Here is a 24,523-nt window from a genome sequence, read left to right as displayed (position 1 = left end):
GACAACCTGATACACAGATTTTTGATGAACTATGCCATGGATCCCCAGTTTCCCTAGAAATTTTCAAATTACGCTAGCCCAACACTTTTGTAAATCTATGGACATTGACAGCTTTTGCTCGCACCTTATGGGCAAAAGCACAAAGAAGACTGCATTCAACAGACACCAAACAAGACCTCAATCGACGAATGTACATTTACCTGACATAGAATACCACCGCATTTACCGTAATTATGTATTTTCTTCATTTCTATAACCCTCAGGTAATGACACACATAGTCGATAGGGAATACAGGCACAGATATCAGCAATCACATATCTCCCCCATTCATGTATCATCAACTAAAATGTGCTCCCCCATTTTGTTACAACCAAAGCCGAAAAGAGCTCGGTAAAGTTTGACAGCCCATCCACAGACCCGTACCACGGGATAAGAAGGAATTCAAATGTATACTTCGCAATACCTCGAAGCTTGATTTAAAACACGTACGGCACGATGATACATGACCCCCAAGCACGGATTCATACACACATGCTTCTGCTATCTCACTAGGTCATACCCTTTTCCTACCTTCTCCTCTCCTCCCCTACCCAACCATGTAAATGTATTAACCCCTGACATATATTTTTCTCTTTTGAAATGTTTTAGAAGGTGGCAGTTATTATTGACTGCCAAAGGGTGGACTGTCAAAGTCAGAAAAATATCTCTATGCACACTACCATATTTGCACCTCACACAGGTCCGTGCTGCGCATGCGTGCGCTCTCCCGTACGTGCGCATACTCACAGTCGCGGGCACTTGCAGGCGCACGGTATGCGTATTTACGGTAGAGTTTATGTGATCGTAGCGTGCGACTCAATCGTTACATATTTTCACTATATAATGTATTTTGTAGATCATGGTCCCTTTGATAGATTCTGAAAGTTTAGTTAACATAGCATGTTCCTGAACAGAGATATCCCTCTTTGTATTGTACGAAGGGTCTAACAGGGGTCATACAGTGGTGTTTGGTACCCATCGGAAGAGTATTTAAATAGCAATATTCCGGTGTTGGTTTGGAGCGGATTAATCGCTCGTGCGAATAGTTATGGACATAAGAAGTTTATGTCCATTTACTATTATTTGTTCTTATTTAGTCATGCGGCGGGAAACTCAGTGTCCCACCTACCTGAACAGTTGGAAGCAGTCACAGCCCACCTGTATGAATCAACCTATGACCTTTTGTTATAATGCGAAGCCGAATTCCTGTGTCCAATGAACAATGAGATTGTAGGGACCATTGAATTGTATTGTGTGTGGGGCATAAATAGGCAGGCCGACCATATCCAGTTCACTCTCTTCAACGGTTCTCATTGCTGATAATCGGGAGCTGGATATCGAGGCGCATGCGATCGTTTCCCCTTGTGCGTAAGTGTTTCTCCGCAACTATATTGATCTTCTTGTTATTGTGGGCCAATTTCTCTCTCTCTCTCTCCCTTCTCCTCTTTCTCTCTTATTTTCCTTTAAATAGTAATTGTATTATATTTCCTGTGTAGTTAGCTGGTTAGGTAGTCTATGTTATATTGTAGTGTATGATTTGTATTTGTATTAATTCTTTTGCAAGTATATCATTCATAATATATATATTAGGCGTTGGACCCTAAGCACGGTATCTGTGTATTTCTTATAGTGTTTAGTATTCTCAGAGCGTCGGTGACGCTCAAACAGCTTTTAAGTTAATAAGGTTACACTAGGTTGCATCTACACCCTATCTCTACACTAAGGTTTTACAGCATATTTCATTGTTTATGGTTTAGATATAAAGGTTTAACATTGTGAGCGTCAGCGCCGCTGGTGATCTCCTCGTGGTCCCGAGCGTCCGCTACGCTATAGCGAATCATTACGTTAGTCAGCAGCCAATAGCGTGCCTGCCAGTGATCTCTTGGCCGTGAGCGAACGTGACGCTTGAGCGTCTCGACTACGGCTAAGCGATTGTTACGCAACGTGCGTACCCTTACGGTACTTCATACGTAGATAGTGTACAGTGTTCTTAGACCTCATAAAGGGTATTATATAAGATAAATATTTAGCTTTATCACCTATTAGCATATCGAGGTTTCGCGATAACTTTTCGTAAAAGCAATAATTCTGTATCCTAATAAATGTAAAATGGAGCGCTGGATGTGTCAGCAAGTGCAAACAACTGTAAAAGTAAAATTGGTAATACAATATTTAGCAGCACCTTTAAGTGCAAGTGTGTGAGTCCATGGATGATCCATTCTATTGTGGGTTCCCTTCATATGTCGGCGGTCAGCACCACATTCAGGTGGCATTGCTGAGGATACCTAACTAACTTTCCCTGCAGCTGCCTACCTTTATGATGTCTCTCCTGGGTTTCTCTCTGTCTGGCTGGTTCCCGCTGGCGTCTTCCTGCTCTTTTGCCCGTCGGCGCAATACATGTGATGCAATGGATTATCGGATCTGGTCTCTGACGCTTACCAACGCGTTTCGGGCTGCTGAGCCCTTTGTCAAGGATAGCGCCTCTGATCTGAGGTCTCCTTTTATTGGTAATCTTTATTAGTTAATTATGTAATTAAAATCATAAAACATTTTTAAAATCGTTGTGAACTTCACTTTCACTGACTAATAATTAAACAGGTATTGCGCTGTAATTAGTATAATTATATTATTTTTTTGTGAAAAATAAATGTCAAAATTGCAATTGTGTTAATTGATACTAATGAAATAATTGTCTCATAAAAAAAGAGTTAAAGTCAAATTCTATATTGAGCCCTGTGGGTCCCAGAGTCTGCAGAAAAAAAATCCATTTGGATTCTGTCTTAGCTGTTGAGAAACGTCTCCGCCTATACAGTTTGGAATTATTTTTTGTATCCCCATGAATTGTAGTCCCGCTGGATTCCGGTTATGGAAATCATGGAAATGCTTGGAGACACTGTGTGTTTGCAGATCTTTTTTAATGTTATAGATATGCTCAGCAATCCGTATCCTCATTTTCCTTTTTGTTTGGCCTACATACGTATTGTAAGCCACAATGGCATTGCAAAAAATAAATTAATCCCTTTGTTTCACATGGTATTTTGTCTCTGATTTTGTATTATTTTTTGTTACATTACATGTGAACATAGTAACAGGTTTTGCAGTTGTTTTCTTTGTAGCTTTACATGCAGAGCAGTTTAAGCAGAAAAAGTGTCCTTACTTTCCTTCTTTACCTTGATAGGCCTAATTCAGACCTGATCGCTCGGTAGGGTTTTTTGCGCTGCTGCGAACAGATAATCGCCGCCCATAGGGGAGTGTATATTTGCTTTGCAAGTGTGCGAGCGCATGTGTAGCAGAGCTGTACAAACAGAACTTGTGCAGTCTCTGAGTAGCTGCTGCGCACACTTCAGCCTGTCCGAGACCTAAATTAATGTCAGGAACCCGCCCTGCAAACAATTGGACACACCTGCATTTTTCCAACCACTCCCAGAAAACGGTTAGTTGCCACTCACAAACGGCTTCTTCCTGTCAATCTCTTTGCGATCGCCCGTGCAAATAGATTCTTTGCACAAACCCATCGCTGAGCTGAATTAATTTCCTAACGTTCTGTATCAATTTCATTTTACACCATAATAATTTTTTGGATCATGGAACATATTACAACCAGGTGAAAGGGACAGTGATGGGACTTTCATTCGCACCTAGTTATGCAAATGTATTTATAGCTAGGTGGGAGAAAGATAACATATGGAATAACAATCCGTTTGCTCATCATATAATGATATGGAAATACTATATAGATGAACTATTCTTTATATGGAACTGCCCAGAACAAACACTAAAAGACTTCCTCGAATACATCAATGACAACACGTATGGACTGGAATTCATATCCGAAACCAGTCAAACAATGGTTGTATATCTTGATCTGGAAATTTACATACAAGACCAGTGATGGCTAACCTTGACACTCCAGCTGTTGTTGAACTACACATTCCAGCATGCCCTGCATCAGTTTTAGCATGGACAAATAGCAAAACTGTAGTAGGGCATGCTGGGATATGTAGTTCAAAAACAGCTGGAGTGTCAAGGTTAGCCATCACTGTACAAGACAATACCATACATACAAGATACCACACAAAGAAAGTCAGTGGAAACAATACATTATCAACAACAAGCAATCCTCATAAAAAAAAATGCATACAAAATATTCCTGGTGGGCAATTTAGATGCTTAAAAATAAACTGCTCACAAACAAAAACTTTTAAAGAACAGAATCTACAGATGAAAAATTAATTTGTCTAAAGAGGGTACAAAGATGAAGATCTCCAGAAGGAAATAGACAAAATGGCTTGGATGGACAGAAAAGACTTAATAAAATATAAACAAAAAGAACACCCACAGGATTTCAGTACATCGTTCACTACACAATTTAATAGTCAGCATCTAGCCTTTGAAAAGATATCGAGAAACCACTGGCACATCTTATAATTAGATAAACAGAATGCACCACTAATTCAGGAGAAACCACGTATTATTTATAAGAAAGTGACATCATTAAAACAAGAACTGGTGACCAGTTATATTCCCAACAAAAATTAAGAACATCAAGTAAAATAAGAAAAGAAAGGACACAATTTCTGCTTAAACTGCTCTGCATGTAAAGCTACAAAGAAAACAACTACAAAACCTGTTACTATGTTCACATATAATGTTTAAAAAAATAATACAGAATCAGAGACAAAATATCATGTGAAACATAGGGATTAATCTATCTTTTGCAATGCCCTTGTGGCTTACAATACGTATGTAGGCCAAACAAAAAGAAAAATGAGGATACGGATTGCTGAGCATATCTATAACATTAAAAAAGGTCTGCAAACACAAAGTGTCTCCAAGCATTTCCATGATTTCCATAACTGGAATCCGGCGGAACTACAGTTTATGGGGATACAAAAAATAATTCCAAACTGAAGAGGTGGAGATGTTTCTCAACAGTGATGAAAGACAGATTCCAAATGGATCTTTTTTTCTGCAGACTCTGGAACCCACAGGGCTCAATACAGATTTTGAATTTAACTCTTTTTTTTTATGAGACAAATTATTTAATTAGTATCAATTAACACAATTCCAATTTTTACATTTATTTATAATTATATTAATTACAGCGCAATACCTGTTTAATTAATTGCTATTCAGTGAAAGTGAAGTTCACTACGATTTTAAAAATGTTTTATGATTTTAATTATATAATTGACTAATAAAGATTCCCAATAAAAGGAGACCTCAGATCAGAGGTGCTATCCTTGACAAAGGGCTCAGTAGCCCGAAACGCATTGGTTTGTGCCAGAGACCAGATCCAGTAACCCATTGCGTCATCTGCATTGCGCTGACGGACGAGAGAGCGGGAAGACGCCAGCAGAAACCAGCCGGATGGAGAGAAACCCAGGAGAGACATCATAAAGGTAGGCAGCTGCAGGGAAAGTTAGTTAGGTATCCTCAGCGACACCACCTGAATGCGGTGCTGACCGCCGACATGTGAACGGAACCCACAATAGACCGGATCATCCACGGACTCACACACTTGCACTTAAAGGTGCTGCTAAACAATGTATTACTAACCCAATTTTACTTTTACAGGTGTTTGCGCTGCTGACATCCAGCGCTCCATTTTACATTTATTATATACTGTTATTCATCTTTGAACAGAGTTGCTTGTACATTTTAAAGGCGGTGACTATACATTTTAAATTGTGTATCCTATTACCAGCGATACGTCTCCATAGGGCTTATGGCGGATTTCTCTTCACTAGCACATAGCAGGTGAAAAGTAGTGCGAAATCCCTATTTTAAGATAAAAATGTCGGGGTTTGGTTCAGAACCACTTGGACACCCCCCTGAATGACTATTTAGGCAATTAAGAAGTTTTTAATTTTTTTAAATTAGCTAATAATGACACGAAGAAGTGAAAAAGTGCAAAATGATGGAAATTGAGGTACAGTGTCTGGGACAGGTATATTGGGGTGCATAATAAGTGTTTTTAGACTTGCAGGTGGGAGTAATCGGCCTGTTTCCACTTTTTTTTTAAAGTCCCCTAAAATGACGCAAATATATACTTACACCCATTTTTATGTATCCCAAAGTTTACGTACCCCACTGTGGCAGCTTTTTCAAGGTCCTTGAAAAAGCTGCCACAGGGAGCAGCGAAACGTGTGGGTTATCCACCTAACTCACCCATAGAAATACCAAGTCGCTATCGAATTTCCTGAACCAGCTCTGGGAATGACCCAAATGATCTACCAAACTTGGACAGCACCAGCTCCGCATCCGTACAACAGAAAGGTGTTGACGGTGAGAACTTTGTTTTCTAGAATGCTGAGATATGTCAGTTTTTTATGACTAATCTAATTATTGTGTGATATTTTATTGCCATTTTTTAACATTAAATGTCATTTAAATTTATTCAAGAACATTTCTAGTAATTTACCTGTATAATTATTTAGCACTGCTCAAAGTATTGTGTTCTGTTTGTATCCATTAAGCAGCTGTTTGATAGAAGCAACTCGTACCACGCCTGTTATTAACCCTCTTGGTAATTTTCTTTTGCTTCTAAGCAAGGTTGAAAGAGAAGGAAGTAGAAGGGGAAAGAGGCAGGTACCAATCTGCCATGTAAGAAGAAGGGAGGGAGGAAGAAGTCAGGAGGGCTGCTCAAGCTGGCAAAAGGGATTCGGTCATAGAGAAAGCGAGAGTGGGCCTCAAAATTAGTGATCCAAGGTTCCCACGCTTTATTAAAGGATTTGGTGGAATTATGCAAGAAGCTTGTCAGGTACTCCATCTGGTATACATGCCAGATTCTATTTACGACCGCCTGCATAGATGGAGGAGAGGGTTTACGCCAGGTAGAGGTAATGCACATAGGGCCTATGGCCTAGGTGAGTGTCATTCTATATGAGAGTGTGGTATTGCTGCTGGTGGAAAGTGATCAACAATCAGTCAAAAGAAACCTTTATGTGAACGCATCTCACTGATTTACGGTGAGTCCTGAGGTTTCTTTTACAGTAGCAATGGTGTACTTTGTGCTACTGGTTAATGGTGTTCTCTTCATATATCAACAACATGCAGGTCATCATTACCAGGATATTTCTGGTGAATCTAGCAGCGCTTGAGGACCGTTCTCTTGTTGGTATATATGCTGATCAAGATAGGGAAACTCTAACTAAATGGTATAAGACATTAACTGACAAATGGTTCTCGGGATGGGGAGCAGTTTAGGATAGTACCACCATACAGTATATGATAGAAAGAACCCGTAGCAGAGCAACCCCTCCAGCAGCTATCTAAGACATGTGCTGAAAATTGTGCAACTTTGAGGGAATAAGGTACCAACTGTACAAAAACTTATAGGAATTTTCTTTCATGCAAATACATAGGGAACTGGAGGCAGCATTGAGCCTAAAATCAACCCTGTGCTCATCTTCCAGTTGTTCTCCAAAGACTCTCTCCCAGGCCTTTTCATGTGAAGAGACCCTGCAGAATAGAGACCAGCCACTTGGTAGAAGATTGTCTAAGACATAGGGACTCACAAGTAATATAGGTCTTGAGCTAACTCTGTGCTTGACACTTATTTTTTTAAGTCTTCCCATTCAAATCACTATAGACCAAAGGTTCCCAAACACGGTCCTCAAAGCACCCTAAAGATCTAGCTTTAAGTATATCCATGCCTGGCCACAGGTGACTTAGGGGTCTATTTACTAAGCCTTGGATGGGGATAAAGTGGACGGAGATAAAGTATCAGCCAATCAGCTCCTAACTGTTATTTTTCAAACCCAGTCTGTGACATGGCAGTTAGGAGCTGATTGTCTGGTACTTTATCTCTGTCCACTTTATCTCTTTCCAAGGCTTAGTAAATAGACCCCTTAATTAGTGGCCCAGTCAATTTGATTTGACCATCTTTGCTGAGCCATGGATATCTTTAAAACCTGGACTGTTAGGGTGGCTTGAGGACTGTGTTTGGGAAACTGGTATAGACATATTGGGAGGAATTCAAATATTTGAAAAGTCGGTTGGGTGTCTGTTTTCCCTGTCTATTAGATAGGAAAAAACATACACCCGACTGGCTTTTCAAACATTTGAATCTCTCCCATTGATTCTGCAATCCTAAGAGAAAATACGTTTAATGCCATGCTGAATGTAAGTGAGGCTTCTGAGATACATTTTGAAAGTATATAGGGGTCTATTTACTAAGCTTAGATGGAGATACAGTGGACAGAGATAAAGTACCAGCAAATCAGCTCCTAACTGTCATGTCACAGGCTGGGTTTGCAAATTCACAGTTAGGAGCTGTTTGGCTGGTACTTTAATTAAGTCCACTTACTAAATAGACCCCATAACTCCTAAAAGTGACTATAGGGCCCACAAATGAAAAACAGACATTAGGAATGTAATCCTTTATTGTGCTCAGAACAAAAAAAAAAAAATGAAAACTCTGCCAATTGGAAAATTAACCCACTTACTGATAACCAGCAAGCCTTAGTGTAACCTGTGCATTGATTCTATTGCAGACATTTCTCCATCTAGAGGTTACACCCAAATCTAGGTGGTGGTAGTTAAATTAGTGCACTCTGTAAATAACTTAATGGCATTAGAGAGCATTTTGCCTAATTGAAGCCTCAAATTTATTTCCAGGTTCTTGAAAGCCTTTTGTATTAGTCTTGGAATGAAACTTTCGTTCTCCTGATCGTACTTCCTCAATCTAACAGTCAAACCAAGCTGGTTTGCCACCTACTGGAACAATACTAAAATACTTTAAATGTTTTGTCTCCATTACTCCTGATTGGGCAGAATATTAGGCATGAGCTGAATTCACATTAACAATTTTTGTCACTGTATCCTGAGAATCTTCTCCTTTTAGACATGTGAATGGATTAAACTCTGGTCTTGACATGACCTTACTGGAAGGGGGTGTGGAATCACAGGAACCTCCTATTACATCACTCCAGATGCTGGGCTGCCTCTGGAGACTCCCCCTGTGCTGCAGATAATGTCACAGTACAGCACCCATCTCCCAGTCACTGAGGAAGAGCCAGTATTTTGTTGTCACTACCTCCAATGGTGATCCCCAGGTGTGGTCCGCACCCTCTTACTGAAACCTCACCTTGGAATGCTTTTCTTTTCAAAACTTCTATAGATGACAGCAGCTGCAACTAGTTATTCTGGGATATGAAGCTAAAGAACATATAGTATATACAGCATTTGTCATCTACATCAATGCTGTTCATCCATCCTGCTATGGGACTTTGTAAGACAAATAGATAATAATTAAATATAACATGACTTCTCGTGTGCACCACCATTAGCTGGTTATCGTCTGCGCTATTGCTACATCCATTTATTGACAGACTACTGTAAATGTATCATATGTACTGTATTGACAATGTCTAAAAATACTTCATTTATGCACTCTGAATTTAAAAGAAACTAAAACACGCAGATATTAAGTGCCAAAGACACTGAATATAGTTCTGAAATGATAAAAATCGAAAGTACCAATAACAAGAGTAGATTGTATCCATGTATGACTATTATATTATCAATTAGCTAATAAGTATTTTAGTGGCATATTTAAATTACAATATACATTTGAAGCCCATGCCTACTCAACCCTCCCATCCACTAACTCCTCTTTTCCCACCTTTCTTTAATAAAATAGTCTCAGTTAAAAGAGTGTGTTTCTTGGAGTTTCACCTTGGTTGAGTCCTTCACCTCTCTGAGCAGGGTTTGATGTCACAATCTCTCCATACGGTAAACAACTCCTTACTCATATCAAACTACTTCAATTAATTTAGGTCATAAAAGAGCCAAATTGAGCAGTGTAGTATTTTTAGAGGGAAAAAAAATTAAATGTTTTATTTATTGAAAGGCATTCTAAAGTGAAAGTAAGTTGAACTTTGATGTGACATGTAAATTAGACCCTCCATTATTAATATTTACAGGCCACCGTAGTGTTATTCACAAACAGCAATACAAAGGCGTATGTTTAGAGTATGCAAAATGTTAACATATTGCAGTAAATGATACAATAAACAAAGTACCTACCTTTGATTTCCATTTCATTTTCTCCAAAAATTTATATTTTTTTAAATTAATTTCAAAAGCATTGTCATCTTTCATTAGAGTGTAGTCTGTAAATGAAAGGAATGGACAATTGATTTATAAAGAAATACCTCTTTTTAATAAAAATGCTGTAAAATTTGTTGGCCAGTATCAGTTTTCGTTAACGTGTTCTTATCATTCGAAGAGTCTTTGATTGGTAGGCAGAGGTTACTGCTTAAAACCTGGTTGAGAAGCAAATTTTGAACCTGCTCTGCCAGAAGGTTACTGTAGCTGCATGTTATCTACTGTTGGCACACAGACGGTTAGTGTGGACTGACTGAGCCATAAATACAATGAGAGGATGGATACAATGAACCATATACAATCAACTTCATCGTAATAAAAGTCTAAATACAAGTTCAATTTGAGGTTCTTGGTATACTTTTTGGGCAAAAAGTACTAGCCCACCAACTAGTGTCTAGGTCTCTGGTGGGTCCCTATAATACAAAGTTTGAATCTGGGGTGTGGAACCAGGGCCGTTTTAACAGTAGTGTTGGCCCCCGGGCACAGCAACGCACTGGGGCCCCTACCCATCCTTCAGCAGTAGGGGTGGGGGGGTGCTATCAGTGGCAACTTTGATGTCCTGCGGGCAGTAGGGGGTGATCTATCTTCCGCTAAGCATGTAGAACCTGGAGCAGTAATTTCTGCTAATTACTCCTTTACTGCACAGATGGGGCAGGAGGGAGAACACTAAACTGTAGAAGAGGGCATTGTGCTGGATGAAGTGGCCCTGGTACATGATTTTCAGGGTGGTAGGGGGTGTTTAATACATAGGGTAGGAGTGGATGGTTGTGTGGGCTTAATATTTATCATTTTCTGGTGGGAGGGCAGCTTACTTGACTGCAGATATCTCAAGTTCCTGGAAATAGATTTCTTAGCTTTTAATAGGATAAAAACCTATAGAGACCCACCTTTCAGGAGGTGCTGGGGACTTGTAGATCAGAGTTCAGGAACTAGAGCAGTCCTCCAATGAAAATATAAAACTGCATACCAGGCGTGTGGAGCTGGAGCAGGGACCAGCTGCTTGAAGGCGGATATCTCTGGTTCTGGGCATAATTTAAGAGACAAGATGCCAGTGTCCACTGAAAAGGGAGAGTCCCAGCATTTGGAGTATACCCTCGTAAAAACTCTATGCCAGACAGAACCTGAGATATCTGGCTGGGAAGAGCAACTAACAGGCTTGGATGGGGACCACTACTTTGAAGTCGGATATCTCTGGTTCCCCAGTGCCGATTTTTCAAAAATCTGGTACCCCTGGAAAGAGGGGACCCTCAGCTATTAGCCTAGGGCCCTTATACTCCTGGGGCCCTTGGGCAAGAGCCCATTGAGCCCATATGAAAAGACGGCCCTGCGTGGAACCCAAGCAACACGACCACACCAACTCATGAGATGCCATACCCCAAACTCATCCCTAAACCTGACAAAATGTACAAATTTGTAGTACTTACTCGTGTTGTGCCTTTAGTTTAATATGCAGTTATGCTAGTTAAAAACATTCAGGGCAGGTGGGAGGGTTGTCACTCTATGTGCGCAATATTTTGCCAGCTTGTTGAGGTTCCGTGCCCCAGATTCAAAGTTAGTATTAGGGAACCACAAGAGACGAGGTCATTTCATATACTCTAACATCTCTTGTATGATTTCCCTCTGTGGGATGTGGTCAAAATCCTGACAGTTGGGATCTCGACAGTCAGAAGACCAACAGCGATATCCTGGCAGTTAGAATCCTGAAAGATCCTGGAGGTAAGTACTGGGGTTGGGGATAGGGAAAGGCACTAGGGGTGTGGTTAAGGTTAGGCTGTGGGTGGGGATAGTTAGGGATAGACTGTGGGAAGGGTGGGTTAGGGTGATCTTTAGGATTAGGGGATAGGGTGAAATACCTGGAAGCAGTCAGGTTTCTGGCCATCGGGATTCCGCTGTCGGTCTCCTGACTGTTAAGATAGCGACTGCCGGGATTTTATACACAAATTCCCTCTGAACATGCCCAGTACAGTAGGTATGATTCTGCCACTTAAACCTGCTTCTATCTGTGCAGAAAGGTAGTGGTGGCACATGGACAGTAAAGGTGGAGATGCAAATAGCAGATGATAACGAATATGGTCAAATTGCAGATAATGTACTTGTCAGCAGCAGTCTTCTGGTATCACTATGTTCAACTTGATAAAATGCTAATTAAAGCATTTAAAACACTTGGCAGTATATATATATATAAACAAAGAAGAGAAAAAAAGCATTTTTCTCAGCTGCATCAGCACCACAATGCTTGTTAAAATAACTAGTCTTTATATGATATACATTAAAATCATTATAGGACTAGTGAAATATAAAAATATAGTGTGATTAGAAAAATAAAGTGTGATATTAAAAACTACAAAACTCCGATTAATGTTTATTTAAATGTGTAATTATTTACAATAAATGACTTTATTGCCTATAGAATCTGTGTGTGTTTTTGTCTCCGTACTCTTTTGTCCTATATATATATATATATATTGGGATTTGGGAATCAAGTTTTCAATGTGATATTCTTATCACCTTTATATTGCAAATATGTGTATACTTGTAACACCTCCTATGCATCTCTCAATATACTGCAACAAGGTATAGATGCTGCAGGCATTGGATACATTCTTTCATCTGCCTGCAGTAGTACGCTGTTTCCATACACACTCTATGAGTGTAGAATCTGTATGTGTTTCTGTCCTTATTCCGTTGACCTATAAATGTATCTGTATTAGGCAGCAAGTCTTCAATGTGATATTCTTATCACCTTAATGTTGCAGGTTTGTGTTCACTTGTAACATTTCCTAAGAATATCTCAATATACTGCAACAGAATATGGCGGTATAACTGTAAACAGCTGTTACAGTATGTATTTTCCTGGCCTGTAAAGGGAGGCAATCAATTTGCTGGCTGTCCAGATCCCGGCGGTCAGGATACCGACGTAGGAATCCCGACAGCCAGAATCCCGGTGCACAGAGGTTATTCCCACTCGTGGGTGTCCACAACACCCATAGAGCGAGATTAGAACCTGTGACGAGTGCAGCGAGCCACCGAGCCTGCAACGTGGCGAGCACAGCAAGCCCGCAAGGGAACTCTTATCACTCGCTCCGCTGCCGACATCTTGACAGCCGACATCCCACCCGCTGGTAAATAGTATGTAACCCTCTTTAAAAAGTCTCAGTTCTCTGTTATTTCACATATTGCATGACTTACATTAAGAGCATATAATATCTAGTAAAATTACATTACTTACCAATGTCTGTCTCATGATATATATATGAGTCAACTGTGCCATTGTTAATCTCTTCATATTCTATGTAAAATGTGCCATTTGTTGTTTCTATAGAACCGTGAAAATGACCATTGATGATAGAACCATGACAGAATGAATCATTCTCATCTAAATCAAATAATTAGAATATTATTAATCAGAAAGACATACAGGTAGAGGCACAACATAAATAAGATAGAATGTGCATAAATATGTCTGATACTGTCTGTGCAAGTTGAGGATGTCTGGCTGCCAAGCGCTAAGGACAAAGTTATTTCTAAACAATAATATAAAATGGTAGCTGTTCAATCAGTTTCATAATACTTTTCATGGGCATGAATGGGATGGGCTATTCTAAACAAAAAAAAAGAAAAAAAATTCCACAAGCACACCAAGACATATCAGCAACTGCAGCAGCAAAATCTTTCTCTAATGGGGAAAACCTCCCTCTGAACGCCTCTGCCTGTCAATCAGCGATGTCATCACAGGAGCCGTTCTGCACATGCTCAGAGTGGGTCCTGCACATGCACAGTTTCCAGAACATCAGGGCTTAAAGTAGTCCTGGAGAGGTGGTGGAACTCATTTACCCAGCCCCCCCCCCCCCCTCCATCCTCCTCATATTAATCAGAGCTATGGCCAGTGCTAGTGTTTTCGGCACCTCCCCTGCAAACTATAAATTAGTGCCCTACTTCCCACACTTTATAAAGGGAAATTGATCTCACAAAGAAGCAACATGGTCACATAATAGTACTTTCAATTGAATTTGCACAACACAGTTGCACAATTTTATTCACATTACACTGCATAGTAATGCTCCTTATTTAGGTTACATCACTCAGTAGTGCCCTTTATGGACATTGCACTACACAGTGGTACCCTCTATACGTGTTATGCCACACAGTAGTGCCCCTTATATACAGTACTCACAGTAGTGCCCCTTATACTCAATTCCCATAGTAGTAGTGCCCCTTATATACAGAATGCCCACAGTAGTAGTGCCCCTTGCACATAATGGCCACAGTAGTAGTGCCGCTTATATACAGAATGCCCACAGGAGTAGTGCCTCTTACACATATTGCCCACAATAGTAGTGCCCCTTATACACATCTCTGCCTCTGTCACTTCAGCAGCTCGCCGCCTATGTCCCTCCAGGAGCTCCATGCCCTGTATCCCTCCAGCAGCTTCACCACTTCTATTGACGATCCTGCCCCCTCTCATCTTGTCTTCAAGATGCACAGAGCCTGCTCCTCTTCATGGCTCCTCTTCACTTCAGCAGAGGTGACAGCATGACCTCACATACCCCGTGATGGAAAAGGAAGCTACTGGGCCCTGAAGAGGGTATGAATGCTGTCCAACAGACACAGCGTGTGTGAGTACCAGGAGGGGTAGGCTGTAGATGAAGGAGGACCATGGAGCCACCAGGACCTGAGGAAGGGGGATGTGGCTGAAGCTCATCAGTAACACATCTATTGATGTAGGTGATGGGGCAGGTTTTTCTGTTGGAATTACTGTGCAGGAAAATGGAGGTGGTGGAACTAGTTCCCCCTAACATTAGAGGTGGTGGAACTCAGTTCCACCTCGTTTCCCCTCACTTTAACCCTTGCCAAACATCATTAGTAATCCTTAGTGAATTAGGCCCTAAGATTTTCATGTAGTCATGTAGTGTTGAAATCTTAATGCTGATACTTCTTGCTGTGCTGAGGGGAAATTCTTTTATGTTTCTTGTTTCTAAACAATGCAATTTGCTATCCCTTCTTTCCACCCTTACATTAACTCGTCACAGCTCAGTGTGGTAATTTTATTACTCATTTTACATACTATAACTAAATCATATTATTAGTTATACCTCATGTCCTAATTGCTTCTAATTGTTTACAGAAAATGTATTCGTGAATCCCACTGAAGCTCTCTAAAAGTCTTAGGAGTATATTTATTAAGGACACCCCCAAAACGCTTGTTTGCAGGGGCTACCCGCATACACTATATTGAGCATCCCCTGAATGTAGCAAGAGGCTGCAGCATATACAGTATGTCTGGCATTCCAGGATCTGCCCAACTGAGCTAAACGCACCAGCAGCAGGTAGCCAAAGCAGCAGCACAGGTAGGAGAGAGCAGGGCTATCTGCCGTCTGCCCTGGCCTAATTCTTTTAAGTACAACATCGGAGTGAGGGGTAATTCAGACTGCTGCTTTGCGTTTTCGCACAGCGGGCGATCAGGTCTGAACTGTGCATGCGTATGCACTAGTGATGAGCGGGTTCGGTTTCTCGGAAACCGAACCCCCCCGAACTTCACCCTTTTTACACGGGTCCGAGCCATACTCGGATTCTCCCGTATGGCTCGGTTAACCTGAGCGTGCCCGAACGTCATCATCCCGCTGTCGGATTCTCGCGAGATTCGGATTCTATATAAGCAGCCGCGCGTCGCCGCCATTTTCAATCGTGCATTGGAAATGTTAGGGAGAGGACATGGCTGGCGTCCTCTCCGTTATTGTTGAACTTGATTGTGCTTTATTGCTTAATTGTGGGGAGGACTGGGGAGCAGCTGTATAATATAGGAGGAGTACAGTGCAGAGTTTTGCTGATCAGTGACCACCAGTTTTATCCGTTCTCTGCCTGAAAAAAACGCTCCTTATCTGTGCTCAGTGTGCTGCATATATCTGTGCTCACACTGCTTAATTGTGGGGACTGGGGAGCAGCTGTATTATATAGCAGGAGTACAGTGCAGAGTTTTGCTGACAATGACCACCAGTATACGTTGTTTGCCTGAAAAACACTCCATATCTGTGCTCAGTGTGCTGCTTTATTGTGGGGACTGGGGACCACCAGTATAATATTATATAGGAGGAGTACAGTGCAGAGTTTTGCTGACCAGTGACCACCAGTATATAATATATAGCATTACGGTACAGTAGGCCACTGCTGTACCTACCTCTGTGTCGTCATTAAGTATGCTATCCATCTACATTCTATACCTGTGGTGCATTTTAGTTTTGCAGTTTGCTGACACAGTGACCACAAGTATACTATATATAGCAGTACGGTACGGAAGGCCACTGCTGTACCTACCTCTGTGTCGTCATTAAGTATACTATCCATCTACATTCTATACCTGTGGTGCATTTTAGTTTTGCAGTTTGCTGACACAGTGACCACCAGTATACTATATATAGCAGTACGGTACGGAAGGCCACTGCTGTACCTACCTCTGTGTCGTCATTAAGTATACTATCCATCTACATTCTATACCTGTGGTGCATTTTAGTTTTGCAGTTTGCTGACACAGTGACCACCAGTATACTATATATAGCAGTACGGTACGGAAGGCCACTGCTGTACCTACCTCTGTGTCGTCATTAAGTATACTATCCATCTAGATTCTATACCTTTGGTGCATTTTAGTTTTGCAGTTTGCTGACACAGTGACCACCAGTATATATAGCAGTACGGTACGGAAGGCCACTGCTGTACCTACCTCTGTGTCGTCATTAAGTATACTATCCATCTACATTCTATACCTGTGGTGCATTTTAGTTGTGCGCAGTATATATAGTAGTAGGCCATTGCTATTGATACTGGCATATAATTCCACACATTAAAAAATGGAGAACAAAAATGTGGAGGTTAAAATAGGGAAAGAACAAGATCCACTTCCACCTCGTGCTGAAGCTGCTGCCACTAGTCATGGCCGAGACGATGAAATGCCATCAACGTCGTCTGCCAAGGCCGATGCCCAATGTCATAGTAGAAAGCATGTAAAATCCAAAAAACAAAAGTTCAGTAAAATGACCCAAAAATCAAAATTGAAAGCGTCTGATGAGAAGCGTAAACTTGCCAATATGCCATTTACGACACGGAGTGGCAAGGAACGGCTGAGGCCCTGGCCTATGTTCATGGCTAGTGGTTCAGATTCACATGAGGATGGAAGCACTCATCCTCTCGCTAGAAAAATGAAAAGACTTAAGCTGGCAAAAGCACAGCAAAGAACTGTGCGTTCTTCTAAATCACAAATCCCCAAGGAGAGTCCAATTGTGTCGGTTGCGATGCCTGACCTTCCAAACACTGGACGGGAAGAGCTTGCAGCTTCCACCATTTTCACGCCCCCTGCAAGTGCTGGAAGGAGCACCTGCAGTCCAGTTCCTGATAGTCAAATTGAAGATGTCACTGTTGAAGTACACCAGAATGAGGATATGGGTGTTGCTGCTGCTGGGGAGGAAATTGACAAGGAGGATTCTGATTGTGAGGTGGTTTGTTTAAGTCAGGCACCCGGGGAGACACCAGTTGTCTGCGGGACGAATATGGCCATTGACATGCCTAGTCAAAATACAAAAAAAAATCAGCTCTTCGGTGTGGAATTATTTCAACACAAATGCGGACAACAGGTGTCAAGCCGTGTGTTGCCTTTGTCAAGCTGTAATAAGTAGGGGTAAGGACGTTAACCACCTCGGAACATCCTCCCTTATACGTCACCTGCAGCGCATTCATCATAAGTCAGTGACAAGTTCAAAAACTTTGGATGACAGCGGAAGCAGTACACTGACCACTAAATCCCTTCCTCTTGTTGTAACCAAGCTCCAGCAAACCACACCACCAACTCCCTCAGTGTTAATTTCCTCCTTGCCCAGGAAAGCCAATAGTCCTGCAGGCCATGTCACTGGCAAGTCTGACGAGTACTCTCCTGCCTGGGATTCCTCCGATGCATCCTTGAGTGTAACGCCTACTGCTGCTGGCGCTGCTGTTGTTGCTGCTGGGAGTCGATCGTCATCCCAAAGGGGAAGTCGGAAGACCACTTGTACTACTTCTAGTAAGCAATTGACTGTCCAACAGTCCTTTGCGAGGAAGATGAAATATCACAGCAGTCATCCTGCTGCAAAGCAGATAACTCAGGCCTTAGCAGCCTGTGCGGTGAGAAACGTGGTTCCGGTATCCACCGTTAATTCAGAGGCAACTAGAGACTTAATTGAGGTACTGTGTCCCCGGTACCAAATACCATCTAGGTTCCATTTCTCTAGGCAGGCGATACCGAAAATGTACACAGACCTCAGAAAAAGAGTCACCAGTGTCCTAAAAAATGCAGCTGTACCCAATGTCCACTTAACCACGGACATGTGGACAAGTGGAGCAGGGCAGACTCAGGACTATATGACTGTGACAGCCCATTGGGTAGATGTATTGCCTCCCGCAGCAAGAACAGCAGCGGCGGTACCAGTAGCAGCATCTCGTAAACGCCAACTCGTTCCTAGGCAGGCTACGCTTTGTATCACCGCTTTCCATAAAAGGCACACAGCTGACAACCTCTTACGAAAACTGAGGAACATCATCGCAGAATGGCTTACCCCAATTGGACTCTCCTGGGGATTTGTGACATCGGACAACGCCAGCAATATTGTGCGTGCATTACATCTGGGCAAATTCCAGCACGTCCCATGTTTTGCACATACATTGAATTTGGTGGTGCAGAATTATTTAAAAAACGACATGGGCGTGCAAGAGATGCTGTCGGTGGCCCGAAGAATTGCGGGCCACTTTCGGCATTCAGCCACCGCGTACAGAAGACTGGAGCACCACCAAACAATCCTGAACCTGCCCTGCCATCATCTGAAGCAAGAGGTGGTAACGAGGTGGAATTCAACCCTCTATATGCTTCAGAGGATGGAGGAGCAGCAAAAGGCCATTCAAGCCTATACATCTGGCAACGATATAGGCAAAGGAGGGGGAATGCACATGACTCAAGCGCAGTGGAGAATGATTTCAACGTTGTGCAAGGTTCTGCAACCCTTTGAACTTGCCACACGTGAAGTCAGTTCAGACACTGTCAGCCTCAGTCAGGTCATTCCCCTCATCAGGCATTTGCAGAAGAAGCTGGAGACATTGAAGGAGGAGCTAAAACAGAGCAATTCCGCTAGGCATGTGGGACTTGTGGATGGAGCCCTTAATTCGCTTAACCAGGATTCACGGGTGGTCAATCTGTTGAAATCAGAGCACTACATTCTGGCCACCGTGCTCGATCCTAGATTTAAAACCTACGTTGTATCTCTCTTTCCGGCAGACACAAGTCTGCAGAGGTTCAAAGACCTGCTGGTGAGAAAATTGTCAAGTCAAGCGGAACGTGAACCGTCAACAGCTCCTCCTTCACATTCTCCCACAACTGGGGGTGCGAGGAAAAGGCTAAGAATTCCGAGCCCACCCGCTGGTGGTGATGTAGGGCAGTCTGGAGCGAGTGCTGACATCTGGTCCAGACTGAAGGACCTGCCAACGATTACTGACATGTCGTCTACAGTCACTGCATATGATTCTCTCACCATTGAAAGAATGGTGGAGGATTATATGAGTGACCGCATCCAAGTAGGCACGTCAGACAGTCCGTACGTATACTGGCAGGAAAAAGAGGCAATTTGGAGGCCCTTGCACAAACTGGCTTTATTCTACCTAAGTTGCCCTCCCTCCAGTGTGTACTCCGAAAGAGTGTTTAGTGCAGCCGCTCACCTTGTCAGCAATCGGCGTACGAGGTTACTTCCAAAAAATGTGGAGAAGATGATGTTCATTAAAATGAATTATAATCAATTCCTCCGTGGAGACATTCACCAGCAATTGCCTCCAGAAAGTACACAGGGATCTGAGATGGTGGATTCCAGTGAGGACGAATTAATAATCTGTGAGGAGGGGGATGTACACAGTGAAAGGGGTGAGGAATCGGAGGATGATGATGAGGAGGACATCTTGCCTCTGTAGAGCCAGTTTGTGCAAGGAGAGATTGATTGCTTCTTTTTTGGTGGGGGCCCAAACCAACCAGTCATTTCAGTCACAGTCGTGTGGCAGACCCTGTCGCTGAAATGATGGGTTCGTTAAAGTGTGCATGTCCTGTTTATACAACATAAGGGTGGGTGGGAGGGCCCAAGGACAATTCTATCTTGCACCTCTTTTTTCTTTCATTTTTCTTTGCATCATGTGCTGTTTGGGGACAATTTTTTTGAAGTGCCATCCTGTCTGACACTGCAGTGCCACTCCTAGATGGGCCAGGTGTTTGTGTCGGCCACTTGTGTCGCTTAGCTTAGTCACACAGCGACCTTGGGGCGCCTCTTTTTTTCTTTGCATAATGTGCTGTTTGGGGACAATTTTTTTGAAGTGCCATCCTGTCTGACACTGCAGTGCCACTCCTAGATGGGCCAGGTGTTTGTGTCGGCCACTTGTGTCGCTTAGCTTAGTCACACAGCGACCTCGGTGCAAATTTTAGGACTAAAAATAATATTGTGAGGTGTGAGGTGTTCAGAATAGACTGGAAATGAGTGGAAATTATGGTTATTGAGGTTAATAATACTATGGGATCAAGATGACCCCCAAATTCTATGATTTAAGCTGTTTTTTAGGGTTTTTTTTGAAAAAAACACCCGAATCCAAAACACACCCGAATCCGACAAAAAAATTTCGGTGAGGTTTTGTCAAAACGCGTCCGAATCCAAAACACGGCCGCGGAACCGAATCCAAAACCAAAACACAAAACCCGAAAAATGTCCGGTGCACATCATTAGTATGCACCACAATGCGCAGGTGTGACAGACAGCTGCAAAGGGGATCACCTTTCAGCAATGGGATGGTGCGAAAGATCCTGTCGCACGGGCGTTCGCAAGGAGATTGAAAGGAAGAGGGCATTTGTGGGTGGCAACTGACCGTTTTCAAGGAGTGTCTGGAAAAATGAAAGGCATGTCCAAGCATTTGCAGGGAGGGTGTCTGACGTCAAATCCGGTCCTGAAATCCGATCCTGAACAACCTGATATGATTGCAGCGGCTGAGTAAGTCCTGGTCTGCAGTGAGACTGCACAAAATCAGTTTGTGCAGCTCTGCTACACATGCGATCGCACACTTGCACAGCAAAAATACACTCCCCCTGTAGGCGGAGACTGTCTGATCGCAGAGCTGCAAAAATCGCCCAGCGATCAGGTCTGAATTACCCCCAAGTGAGTTCTACTCTTGCACACAACTCATATAACTTTCCTGTATGGGTTTCTATATATTTATGCTGCCAGCACTGTTCATTTTACTATATTGCTCTTTTGTCTTCTTTGTTCCTGAACTAATACACAAAGTATGCAATAGGTAGCATCTATCCTTGTGTATCAATGCCTAGTACCCTATAGACTGTAAGCTTGCGAGCAGGGCCTTCCTACCTCTATGTCTGTCTGTTTTTATCCAGTTTTGTTCTATTACTGTTGTTCCCCAGTTTTGTTCTATCACTGTTGTTCTAATTGTAAAGCGCAATGGAATATGCTGCGCTATATAAGAAACTGTTTTAATAAATAAATAAATATGCCAGTCATATAAAGGCCCACCAAATGAGAACACTTGAATACTTTTTTATGATGTATGTAAATGCAAAACATTTAAGTACCTGATATTTGCAGTATCCGGACTATAGATCCATACTAAAAAGGTCTACAGTCAATAGGTCTGCCACCAATGGTAGACAAGCACTAGGTCGACAGGGTCAAAAGGTCTACAGGGACCATTCCTACTGTCTACAGCACCTACTCTATATCGACCTTTTAACCCTGTCGACTTAATGCATGTCTACCATTAGTGGTAGACCTATTGACTGTAGACCTTGTTAGTGTAGATCTAATAATCCACACCCGATATTTACATCTGTAGTAGTTCAATGTAGTATATCGGCACTTTAGGTAAAGTTACTAAGCTATGCTTTTCAAAGCTGCTGCGTCCTTGGCGGTTTCAACCTCTGCACTTAAAAGGAACAATAACACTCAATACAATACAATATGGTTTTGTGTTTAATATTATTGCCCTTTGCGCCAATGCCTTTCCTGCCATACTAACGTTTAAATCAGAGGTTTGACTATATAAAGTCTATTATAAATATCTTCTTTTTTTTATTCTAATGATTTTTATAGTCAAATCTCTGGAGTAAAATGTCTGCGGCAGGTGAGGCAGTGCCTCACCTGCTTATCTTTTCCGCACATCTCTGATCAAAACTCACCAAATTTCCAGCACTGTGTACTGCTGCACCTGTGTATAATGCCCACATGCACCCTTTGGCTCATATATAGTGTGTAAATCTGGCTCTGGTGCTAGCCAGTGTATCAAGAGTCTCTACTTTGCGCATGTACTAGTCGCAGGGCACACTAGTCATTACAGCTATGCCACGATGGGTACACATCATGCAAAGATGAGTGTGGCTACATCTGTACATCCAGTGGAAGAAACTGGCAATGACATGAAGGCTTTGAAAAGCACCACTTACTAAGTTTAACGTCACGAGTAGCAGTCTCTGCCGACATCAGTGCAGACTGGGTGAATGCTAGCTGCACCTGAGTGTAATAAACTTATATAGGGGAAGAGATTATCTTTATAACCCTGATGAAAGCTTTGAAGTAAACTGAATCATTGGAAGTAAGAGGAGTTTGTGGGGGGTTTTGTACATTGGGCTATGGAACAATGACGTTGTATATAGCACAAAATGAAAAACACAGCATAGCATCTACTAGTATCATTATGAAGATTTTTTGTTAATCTCTTACCTCTCAGTTTTCCAGTATATAGAAATGAGATATCCATTGGTAGAGGCCCATTTTCAGAAATCACTTCAAAATCAGCTGCAAAAACATTTTTATCTCTTCTTAACATCAATTCAAATTTCCTATTGTAGAATACAGATGATGTTTAAAACCACACACGGATTGTCAGTAGCAAGAAAGCAGAATATCAAATGTCTGAATAAGTAATGACTAAGGACTGAAGTAGACAATGGCTATAAAATGTGAAACGAACAATTATCCTGGCACCCCTATATATTTTGATCGAGTAACTTATAAAATGTAACATGATTTGTTATTTTTCACATTTCACCTTTTTACTTTATACAGGTATATTCAAAATTTATTTGGGAATTCTTGCCACTGATCAGCCAAATGTGGTCTGTAATGTCAAATAAAAAAACAACAATAAAGTAATTTTTCATTAAATTACAAATAAAGAAAAAAGAACTCTATAAACATTTTATTAGTCTATAATTTCAGTATGTCAAAGTCAAAAATATTACATAAAGAGAACATACAAACTACACACATTTAAGTCGCTATACTTGCAAATATGCGCAGCGAGCACAGCAATATATGGTAACACACGCATTTACACGGACATGCCACAGAGATGGATTCGACACTTATTTCATACAGTACATAATTATAATAATATCAAGCGCCAGACATCATGGTCATTTAAAATCACCTAATGAATTAATGTCATGAATGTGTATTATTTGAACGGAACCAGATACATCGGTCATATTTACTATTAAAACAACCAGCTTAATGTGTAGATTAATTTTATACTTGTTATTAAGTTGTAGGACATTGCAGCGGATAGTTATGATTGAATGTATAAAAGCTAAAATCACTTTGTTAGAACAATGAATGATACAGTGAACAGGGAACTCCGGCCGGCCCCTTTGGCAGTCTTCAGGGCTGAACCTGATCAGCATATACAAAGAGAATAGTGACTCAATCATAAATGAGAGAAAGACCCCTCCCCCAGGAACTAGTCACACAGGAAGGTAGTTCCTGTCTCTTGTGGGCTCAGGGTCAGTTGCTTTTGGTCTGAGAGGGAGATGGAGGACTTGCTGGCAGATCAGTTCCTGTATTTATTTACAGAGAGAGGGAGACATAAGCTACATTGGAGGGAATGGTAATTGTATCGCTGGCATGTAACTGAAATTGTATGTAATTGTATGTAACTATGTATTAACTGCTTACTGTATGAGTTGTAACTATAGGTATACTGTACTTTGTAATATATATTGAATCCATATCCTTTCTAATAACAAATATATACATCAATGAGCTTTGGAACTCAGATAATATGTGGGTGTATTGTTTTCTCTTATGGGATGCAGTGTTGTGCGATGTACAGCGCACATTTATGGGATTTGGTAATAAGATGTGCAGGCATTTACAATATATATTAGAGCGGGCATTTTAAATATTTGTGAGAAATCAATTTGGCATTCATAGATCCCCCATCTGGTCCGCGATATCATGTTCTTGATAATGCACTGTACATTACAAACGAGGCTGAAATTGATCGGCTCCAATGGATGCATTGAGAAGCTGATGACAA

At 41.6% G+C, this 24,523-nt stretch overlaps 1 protein-coding gene across 1 annotated transcript in view; it reads right to left on the bottom strand.

Moving 5' to 3' along the window:
* The window catches only part of LOC134906534 (disintegrin and metalloproteinase domain-containing protein 10-like), a 286,183-nt gene that overhangs the window by 191,062 nt on the left and 70,598 nt on the right, over positions 1–24,523 (bottom strand). The window contains exons 3-5 of the mRNA XM_063914722.1: positions 22,927–23,045; positions 13,383–13,529; positions 10,073–10,158 (exon numbers count right to left, since the gene is read on the bottom strand). Coding sequence (XP_063770792.1) covers positions 10,073–10,158; positions 13,383–13,529; positions 22,927–23,045 — 352 coding nt within the window. The remainder of the gene's footprint in view (positions 1–10,072; positions 10,159–13,382; positions 13,530–22,926; positions 23,046–24,523) is intronic.

Source organism: Pseudophryne corroboree, chromosome 1 (assembly GCF_028390025.1).
Source record: "Pseudophryne corroboree isolate aPseCor3 chromosome 1, aPseCor3.hap2, whole genome shotgun sequence".
In the NCBI taxonomy this organism is placed as follows: domain Eukaryota; kingdom Metazoa; phylum Chordata; class Amphibia; order Anura; family Myobatrachidae; genus Pseudophryne; species Pseudophryne corroboree.
The sequence above is the reverse complement of the archived record's forward strand: the minus strand, read 5'-3'. Positions and strand labels throughout refer to the sequence as shown.